Raw genomic sequence first — 9961 nt, 5'->3', positions numbered from 1 at the left:
AAAAATCTAATTGCACTTGCTGGCCCTGCCCATTACAATGTTGCAATTCACACGACACTGATGTCCTGGCAGCAAGTGCACTTGGATTTTTTAAAGTGAAATATCAATTTTTTAAAGTTTAAAAAGAGGGAGGGTGAAGAGGACGGTGAGTGCTGGGTTATAAGGGTAAATACAGTGAAAACAGTACATGATAGCACACCAATTTTAGGCCCACCTTACTCGCCATTCACCTGGGGTATGCAGTAGCAAGTCTCCATTGATTAGACAAAGTAATTCCATTAAAAAACTTTAATTTACTTTATACCGCGAATGGCACAGCGCTCCCACTTGCCGGCCCCGTCAGTCGTGCCGGCGCAGTTGGGGGAGGTTTGCTGTGCCTGGTATCCGTGAGTGCAGTTGGGGGAGGGCTGCCAGGCCTGCCGCCATTTTCAGATCGCCAATATGACTGGCATCACAACGGGGACCTCTGGCGTCACAACGGGGACCCAATGGTCATCTAATATAAATATATGTTATATATGTAAAACTAAAAGTTTCATCTTGTATGTATGTTTGTTCCTGAAAAACAGCCAAAACAGTACACGATAGCGCACCAATTTTAGGCCCACCTTACTCACCATTCGCCTGGGGTGTGCAGTATCAAGATTTGTTCAATTTGAAAAAGTAATTCCCTTAATAAACTTTAATCTACTTAATTTTTTTAATCTAATACTTCCGTGTTTACTTGACTGGCATCACTAAGGGCACCCAACGGGTCCTCAGCAGCACCTGAGCAGTTTGGGGAGGGCTGTCTTTGCTGATTTCCAGATCGCCATTTTAATCCATTTCCCAACAAGACCACGGGTCGTATAGGTTTGAACCAGGAATAAAGGTATCCACTAATAGTTATATTCCAATAAGACTTTTTCTGAAGACAGAACCTGTATATGTGCATTTGCTGTTTTTTTTAATGGGAATATTGCAGAATTGTATAAGCAAAGATTATTTTTTAAATAATTTATATCATTAGCTGTGGATTGGAAAGAAGCACCAAAGATGGCAGATTTAATTTTTACATATGTTGTGAATATTTTAATCTGAAATGTTTTAAGGCGCCACAACGGGGATAGACTTTAATCAACCACCTGCCGGGCCTGTTGGCCGCGTCACAACTGAAAATGGCGCTAGGCCCGCCAACCCTTCCCCAACTGCACACATGCGGATACCGGGCCAGGCAACCCTCTCCCAACTGTGCAGGCGCGGCTGACGGGATGAGATCGCCATCGCAACTACATTTGGATGATTAATCTTACATCATCTATTAAGCCAAAAAGAAAGAATATTTAAAAAAATACTAGCATTTAGTTCTCCCATTAACAGAAATGAAAGCTGTTAACAAAATTGTTAGAAGCCGTTTTGCAAAACCGTATTTTACAAACAGTTCACCATAAAATAACCCCAGCCCAACCCTCATTTGTGTGTGGAAGAATCAGGATCCCTTGTCAGTTGCCAGATCATCCACTTCCTTCAGTGTGTAGTCAAGGATGTTGTTGTGTCCTTCAAACTTGAAATAGCCCCTGAACATCTTTTTCTGAATCATCAGAGGGAACCAGAGGGAATCATCGGGCCACATCTCATTGAATGGGAGCTTATCCAGGTCAAACCACTGTGGGCGCATCTCTGAAACACAAAGAGGAGGCTGATGTTGAATAATTTATTTTTAAATCAAAAGTGAAAATGTAAAAGAAAAGGTTGAATAATTGTACAACATTGTTGTTTATGTATGGCACACTTTGCAAAGTGTTATTAGACAAAAACAGTACAAGATATTCAGAGGTGAGGTAAGCAAAGAGGTGAGTAAGTTTTAAACAGCACCTCAAAGGAAGACAAGGGAAATTTAAGGAATTAATTCTAAAAGGATTGAGCCACAGCAGGTCGTACCAGAGCTCAGTGAAGATCTTGGAAGCCTGTTGGGCTGCAAAGGATGGAGGGACGATGTGGACCCGGCGGTGGAGAAAATCAAGCATACTGTGTCCTGATGCAATTCATAAGCAATTCATTATTCTTGCAGCATATTCATTACCTTCCGATTCCTCTGGTTCGCCTTGGTAACTGTCTGTTCGGAATATGTGAACGTCCATAAGTTCAGTCTCACCGACAAATTCGAAGAGGATCCGTCCAATTTTTTCCAAGCTATGCACAGTCAGACTACTTTCTTCAAATAATTCCCTGAGGAAGGAAGTATTTTTAGAGACAAATTGAAAGTATTTTGACAATGTCCACTATGCAATAGAGGGGAGATTTAATGGAGGAGTCACGATTGAGTAATTAAATAATAGTTTCTACCAGTAGATTCCATCCCTCGCTGTTAACATCTGACAGAGGGATGGAAGCAGATTGACCTAGACAAATAAATATGGAGAAAGAATGCCGCAAATGGGATTAATTAGTTAATTTGTTTAAAGAGGCAACACGGACTTCTTTCCTTTGCTCTGTGGATCTGAGCTAGGGTTTTACAAATAGCATTATTCCACTTACATCTGGAGAGGGGAATCTATTAGGATATTCATGACTAATCACTGGCTGGAGATTCAAGTTGGAAATATACATGTTTCTGAATCGGGACAATTGCTTTACTTTTAATACCCTTTCCCAATAAACAGTGAATCAGAATTCACTCCAGTAGGCTTGAGATATAATGGCCAAATGTCTGCTTGAGGAATTGTACCTCAACAAGAATCAAGTTCCAGGGTTTGCAGATAATAAAAAAAATAATGAAAAACTTTACCTCTTTGCTCCTTCCTCTATGGTTTCTCCAGGCTGCACCTTTCCTCCAAACCCATTCCACCGACCAGCCCCAAATCCCCGCTTCTTCATCCCCAATAGGATCCGATGCTGCTTTATCACCATCACGAGTGTCAGCAACTTTGTAGTGACCATTTCTCCACGTTGTTGGCTCCTCCACAGCTGATGTCTCTCAGTCAAGACAAATGTATCTAATTAGACAAAATTACTCATGTAAAGGTAATTAAAAGCTTCAATAAACAGGCAGGTTTTAGGAAGCGAGTTGCAGGAAGAGAAAGGGAGATTTAGGAAAGGGATTGTAGAGCTGGAAGCATCCTGAGTTGATGCCAGAGTTTGTGGAATATGCAATTCCCAAAGACTACATCATTGGAGGTGGTGATTGTTAGGCTGGGTAGCAAATTTAATCAGCAACTGGAAACGTGCAATTCCAAAACTGCCTGTCTTGTTGAGTTACTCCAGCTTTTTGTGTCTATCTTCACTTTATAGGCCAACTATGTTTATTTTAAATCACCTGAACGCAAGAGCGTGGGGATATATATTAAAACAAAAACAATGTTGTATCTTTTAGGACTATTGAGTAAGATGTTTGGATACACGAGACCACAGGCAGTGGAATCTGAAGCGAGAAGAACTCGGAGCAGCATCTCGGGTGGGTTGGAAAGAATTTGGGGTCAGACACTGCTACAGGAGTGAGATTATAGTTATATAAATAAAAATTTGTGCAGTGGCTGTTGCATTACAATCTTTGCAAAATCCTGACGATTCTGTCTCGTAAGACTGCGGGACTGGAATATTGGAGACGCTGATGATCTCTCATGTGCCCCCCCCCCCCGACATTAATTTATAATGTAGGCTGGTGGCCTAGGCAATATTTGCATGCACAAAGTGACTGCTGTACTTATGACAACACTAACCTGACTTTAAAAAACCCATAATTGAACATGAAACTCGTTACTTACTGCTTCTTGCTCACAGGCTGTGAGACTCGACCTGAAGCCTCGTTGAAAGTTGTGTGAATGGAAGCAAAGATCTTCTAGCTGCTATAGGATCTTTGAATGGAAGTACGGGGCAAAGATACTCCTCTAGTAGCTTTGGTACGGGGGGACCGGTTAGAGGCCGGGTTGCTTCCTTTAGCATGCAATTTGGGCTTCCGGTGAATGGAAGATTTGTTACGATCAATGAGCCAGGTAGCTGGATAATCGACTGGACCCACCCGCTATATTTGTGTTTTCTGAACCTCCCGCGTATTCCACGGCAGGAACAATGTTTCCCACCGGACTCAGCCAACGGCGGCGACATCCTTCCGGCGCAGGCGGTGGCACCGAGGATCAAAGATTGTAGCTCCTCTATAATCCTTGCCGAGGATCGCCGCTGAGGTGAGATTTCACTGCGCCAGGCGTTTATTGCCGGCCATTCTTCATCCCTGACAAAACTTCTGTACAACGCCGGTGAAAAGAAGAGCAAGATGCACTTTGTACGATGGAGGTGACAGCGGGCCGCCAACGGAGAGATTTCCGTAGGTGATTACCAGGGCGAATTGAAGATTTATTTGAACAAGATGCGGGAGGGTCAAATCAAAATCAGCTTTGGTCAGAACCCCGGGTCGAGAAATGGGAGGGGAGGGGGGGTTAGAGTCCCAGGTCGAGCCATGGTGGGGGTCAGAGCCACGGGCCGAGAAATGGACGGGGTCAGACCCCTGGCCCGAGGCGCCGCAGAAAGGTGGGGTGAGGTGATATTCACTGGGGCGAGAATTGTTGGTTTGACCGATCCTGTGAGCTAGCACTTATGATGAAGTAGGCTTCAAACTACACATGTAAAACTATGCCCCTCCTACATTCCCACCGCTGCTCATATTACTCAGCTGTTATGATTCTGGTGCTTCTGATTCCCAGCCTGGCTCTTGCACCTTCCACAAACAATTATGTAGATCCCTTTTTTTTTGCATCCTCTTCACAACTGAGCAATACTCAAATGTTTATGCACAAGTGTTTCTTGATCACACCTGATTGATGTGGTCAGTCATAGAGTGATAGTGTGGAAACGCTCTTTTATACTTGCCCACACCAGCCAACATGTCCATGTTCCACCTGCTCGCGTTTGGTCCATTTCCCTCCAAACCTGACCTATCCATGAACTGTTTCTTAAACGTTGGGATAGTCCCAGCTTCAACTACCTCCTCAGGCAGCTTGATCCATACACCTACCACCCTTTGTGAAAAAATTACTCCTCAGATTTTTCTATTAAATCTTTTCCCCTTCACCTTAAACCAATGTCCTCTGGTCCTCGATTCACCTACTCTGGGCAAGAGACTCTGTGCATCTCCTCGATTTATTCATCTCATGGTTTTATACACCTCAATAAGATCACCTATCATCCTCCTACGCTCCAAGGAATAGAATATCAGCCTACCAAACCTCTCTCTATAGCTCAGACCCTCTAGCCCTGGCAACATCTTTGTAAATCTTCTCTGTACCCTTTCCAGCTTGACAACATCTTTCTTATAACATGGTGCCCAGAACTGAACACAATACTAAATTCGGCCTCGCCAACGGGTTATACAACTGCAACATGACCTCCCAACTTCTATACTAAATACTCTGATTAATGAAGGCCAATGTGCCAAAAGCCTTTTTGACCACCCTATCGACCTGCGACTCCACCTTCAAGGAACCATGCACCTGCACTCCTAGATCCCTCTGCTCTACAGCACTCCCCAGAGCCTTACCATTCAGTGTAGGTCTTGCCCGTGTTAGACTTCCCAAAATGCAACACCACACATTTCTCTGTATTAATTCCATGAACCATTTTTCAGCCCACCTGGCCAATCGATCAAGATCCTGCTGCAATTTTACACAACCATCTTCACTATCTGCAAAACCACCCATTTTTGTATCATCTGCAAACTTGCTAATCTTGCTGTGTATGTTCTCATCCAAATCATTGATATAGATCTTGACTTGTCTTGACTTTACTTGACCTGGTACCTTGTGAAACATGCCTGAAGGTAAAACAAGGAAGGAATATCACCCTAGTGTGCCAAATGACTGCAATGGTGCCATGTGTAATTAAAAAGGGAGGTGCTAACACTGCTGGGTATAACACTAGCAATAAGAGTGCATTTAGTTTTGCACAGATTTGTTTTGTTTTAAATTGTGAATAACGCTTATTTTTGAAATTTGAAAGGGAAGTCTAGAACATGGCATTAAGGCGAGATGCTTGCTTGATTTCCATAAAATCGGCGCAAGTATTGTCATAAGGTCATGTGATAGGAGTAGAATTAGGCCGTTTGGCCCATCAAGTCTTCTCTGCCATTCAATCATGGCTGGTCTATCTCTCCCTCCTAACACATTCTCCTGCTTTCTCCCCATAACCTCTGACACCTGTACTAATCAAGAATCTATCTATCTCTGCCGTTAAAATATCCACTGACTTGACCTCCACAGCCTTCTGTGGCAAAGAATTCCACAGATTCACCACCCTCTGACTAATGAAATTTCTCCTCATCTCCTTCCTAAAAGAATGTTCTTTAATTCTTAGGCTATGACCTCTAGTCCTAGACTCTCCCACTAGTGGAAACATCCTCTCCACATCCACCCTATCCAAGCCTTTCACTATTCTGTATGTTTCAATGAGGTCCCCCCCTCATTCTTCTAAACTCCAGCTAGTACAGGCCCAGTGCCGACAAATGTTCATCATAGGTTGTGGAAGAAGGTACTGCAGATGCTGGTTTAAACTGAAGATACACACAAAAAGCTGGATTTAGACAGCGGGACAGGCAGCATCTCTGGAGAGAAGGAATGGGTGACTTTTCGGGTCATCATAGGTTAACCTACTATTGTGTGTTTATTCTTCCAGTATTTACAGCACGAAATGATCTCTGGTATTCAGCGGCGTCTATTCCATGCAGCAGCGGAATTGCTGAAAAAGACTCCGGCTGAGCAGAGATGGTTGTCAAGACAGCTGCAGGATCCGTTTGTGAAAGCTGCTCAGCAACAAAACTATCGCTGCCGTAGTGCATTTAAGCTGCTGGAAATTGACGAGAAGCATGGTATCTTGCAGAAAGGATTGAACGTGCTTGACTGTGGTGCAGCACCAGGTGCCTGGAGTCAGGTTGCAGTTAACAGGGTTAATGCCACTAGTTCTGGTGAGTGACATGGAATTAAATCCTTTGTTCATTCACACGGTGTGGATGTCATTCCAAAAGCCAGCGTCTAGTTCCCATTCCTAATTCTCCTTGAATTAAATGAGTTGTGAAGTTCTCTTTAGGACGCAATTTGGAGCCCACCACCTTTCTATAAGTTTATGGCTGTATTCAAGTCAGACCAAGGAGGAGATTTTATTTCCTTAACATCAGTGAATCAAACACATTTTCTCAACAGTTACTACCACCATCGCAAATGCCACTATTTCTGCCACCACCACTGCAGTCGCCGCCGCCGCAGTCACCACCGCCACCACCACCGTTGTCCCCTTACCTGGACATAACCAATGACTGCACAGATCCTCACCCATCCCCAGACCATCATCTCACCTGGATTTCCAGGTCTAGTTCCAGACCGAGAGCCTGAAGAAGGGTCTGGACCAGTGACGTCACCTATCCATGTTCTCCAAAGATGCTGCCTGACTGACCTGCTGAGTTACTCCAGCACTTTGTGTTTTTTTGTGTATTATCCAGCAACTGCAGTCAGTGACGGAAATCGCTATCAAAATATGGAGGGGACTGGGGAACAGAGCCCTCTCTGAAAGTATCCAGAGAACTGCCCTCTGAGGCAGAGAATTCCACAGACTCACAACTCTGTGTGAAAAAGTGTTTCTTCAACTCCGTTCTAAATGGTTTACCTCTTATTCTTAAACTGCGGCCCCTGGTTCTGGACTCCCCTAACATCGGGAACATATTTCCTGCCTCTAGCGTGTCCAAACCCTTAATACTCTTATATGTTTCAATAAGATCCCCTCTCATCCTTCTAAATTCCAGAGTATACAAGCCCAGCTGCTCCATTCTCTCAACATATGACAGTCCCACCATCCTGGAAATAGTCATATTGCCCATGTAACTTGTTCTAATTACATTGGCGGTGGAATAAATACTGCCAAGGACACTGGGGAGAACAACCACTTTCTTTAACTAACAGTGCTATGGAAACTTAAACGTTCACTTGAGGCATTGTACATGAAAGCTGGTATTCTTACAATGTAGCATTACTTGGCTCTTGCCTTGAAAGGGTGTCTCCCTGTATTGTTTCTCGGGTTGATACAGTGGGTATTTGGCAATAACTTGGTTTAAACAAAGAAAATAGAATATTACGTGATTATAATGAAGTTGTTACTTCAAACCACAATGTGTATAATTTATTCTAGCTAGTTGGTAATTGTCTTTTTTTTGCAGATCTGAAGGCTCCGGTGGGTTCAGTTGTGGGAGTTGACCTTTTGCACATCCCTTTGCTGGATGGTGCCTTGTTCCTGTCTCATTGCGACCTCCTGGAGCCAAAGGACCAAGCTAGAATACTGGAGGCCCTGCCAGGGGGAGAGGCTCAGATTATCCTAAGCGATGCGGCACCAAACGCAAGTGGCATTCGTGAGCTAGACCAGCAGCAATTTGTTGATCTTTTCCTTTGTATCCTGGGACTGGCTGGAAGGGTATTGTGTCCCAATGGCACCTTGCTTTGTAAATTCTGGGATGGAGCAAATACTGGCCTCCTCCAAAAACGACTTACCAAATTGTTTGGAGAAGTGAAGATTTTAAAGCCATCTGCAAGCAGAAAGGAGTCATCAGAGATCTACTTTTTAGCAAAAAGATTCATAAGAGGTTGATAATATTAACTGAAGAATGGTTGATAATATTCAAAGGAACTTTGGTGCACTGTAACAATTTGTGGGATTTTGTCATTTTTACAATGTATTGCGTGTCAGTACTCATACCCACAAGCAAATGGTCAACATTCATTCCTTACCACAATGGACAGTGGTCTGTCCTAAGGGGATGAATACCATTATGTTCATCAAGAATAAAAATCAATGTTTAGTCACTCAACTGAATAAAATCTAAGTCCTTGCAAGATTTTTATATATCTGCCTTCTAATAAACTTCACAGTACAGAACCTATCTGGGATTTGCTTCTTTTTGTGTATAGTTTGTTAGCGATAAGAATGTTAACATCTTTATTCCCCATATATTCACATTCTAACTCTAAAGGAAGATTCGTTTTCTCCTCTGCTCATGAGGTTGTGGGTCTCACTTCCTTGCGCCAGACCTATCACCTATCACCTAATGAGGCCTTAGTTTTAGCAACCTCAACCCTATCAGCATTCCTCACAACTGGGTACGTGTTGCTAATTTTGTCCAAGGCCGAATTTAGTATGGATCGTCCTGTTGCATACAGAGCAAGAAAGGCCTGCGTCCTGTTCCCGATAGCAATCAGCCTATTGACTATCCTAGGGGCATTGCACTTTTTGTAATGCAATTGAGTGGCTTTATCGTAAAGATCACATTGTACGCTGATAGTAATCTTATTATGTTTTTTCTTACTCTCCTCGTGTTGTACATAGGTCAGCAGGTTACAGATCTTAATCCAGATCTGAACTTCAGTAGTTACATGTAGACAAAAATGCTGGTGAAACTCAGCGGGTGAGGCAGCATATATGAAGCGAAGGAATAGGTGGCGATTCGGGTCGAGACCCTTATTCTGATGAGGCTCCATAGATGTTGCCTCACCCGCTGAGTTTCTCCAGCATTTTTGTCTACCTTCGATTTTTCCAGCATCTGCAGTTCTTTCTTAAACATTCAGTAGTTGCACAGTTGACCTCCTGTCCTGGGTGGGTTAACTGTATAATGAGCCACGTTGGAATGTGTTGGTGTAAGGTTAGATTGGGTCAGGCTCAGCTGTGGTTAACACATAGGCAATCATATCTATTGTTCACAACAGATGCAGAACCATACACAATGCTTGTATAAACTATTTGGCCGTTTTTCTGATATTGAGTGTTACAGAATACAGGTTGCTATCATACCAGCTTTCTCTCCCCACCCCACAATCAGTCTGAAGAAGGGTCTTAACCCAAAATGTCACCCATCTATGTTCCCCAGGTATGCCACCTGACCCTCTGAGTTACTCCAGCACTTCGTATTTTTTTGTAAACCAGAATCTGCAGTTCCATGTTTTAACAGTTACTCACAAAA

At 43.3% G+C, this 9961-nt stretch overlaps 2 protein-coding genes across 4 annotated transcripts; one reads left to right on the top strand and one right to left on the bottom strand.

Moving 5' to 3' along the window:
* Positions 1-273: 273 nt before the first annotated feature.
* On the bottom strand, positions 274-4083 carry nudt1 (nudix (nucleoside diphosphate linked moiety X)-type motif 1). The gene is given in 5 exon segments (XM_055651370.1): positions 274-1659; positions 2063-2208; positions 2768-2953; positions 3744-3768; positions 3771-4083. Coding segments are annotated over 5 exon segments (861 nt in total). The 3' UTR covers positions 274-1468.
* mrm2 (mitochondrial rRNA methyltransferase 2) lies at positions 4021-8885 on the top strand. Of its 3 annotated transcripts, none has more exons than XM_055651373.1 (3): positions 4021-4160; positions 6640-6928; positions 8171-8885. In XM_055651373.1, exons 2-3 carry the CDS (start codon positions 6655-6657, stop codon positions 8593-8595), a joined length of 699 nt encoding a protein of 232 aa, XP_055507348.1. In that variant the 5' UTR covers positions 4021-4160; positions 6640-6654; the 3' UTR covers positions 8596-8885. The 3 variants fall into 3 exon arrangements, with proteins under 3 accessions (XP_055507348.1, XP_055507347.1, XP_055507346.1); XM_055651372.1 differs by lacking the exon at positions 4021-4160 and adding an exon at positions 4161-4300; XM_055651371.1 differs by lacking the exon at positions 4021-4160 and adding an exon at positions 4164-4304.
* The last annotated feature ends 1076 nt before the right edge of the window (positions 8886-9961 follow it).

Source organism: Leucoraja erinacea, chromosome 20 (assembly GCF_028641065.1).
Source record: "Leucoraja erinacea ecotype New England chromosome 20, Leri_hhj_1, whole genome shotgun sequence".
Lineage (NCBI taxonomy): Eukaryota > Metazoa > Chordata > Chondrichthyes > Rajiformes > Rajidae > Leucoraja > Leucoraja erinaceus.
Note: the sequence above shows the minus strand (reverse complement) of the source record. Positions and strands in the feature narration are given on the sequence as shown.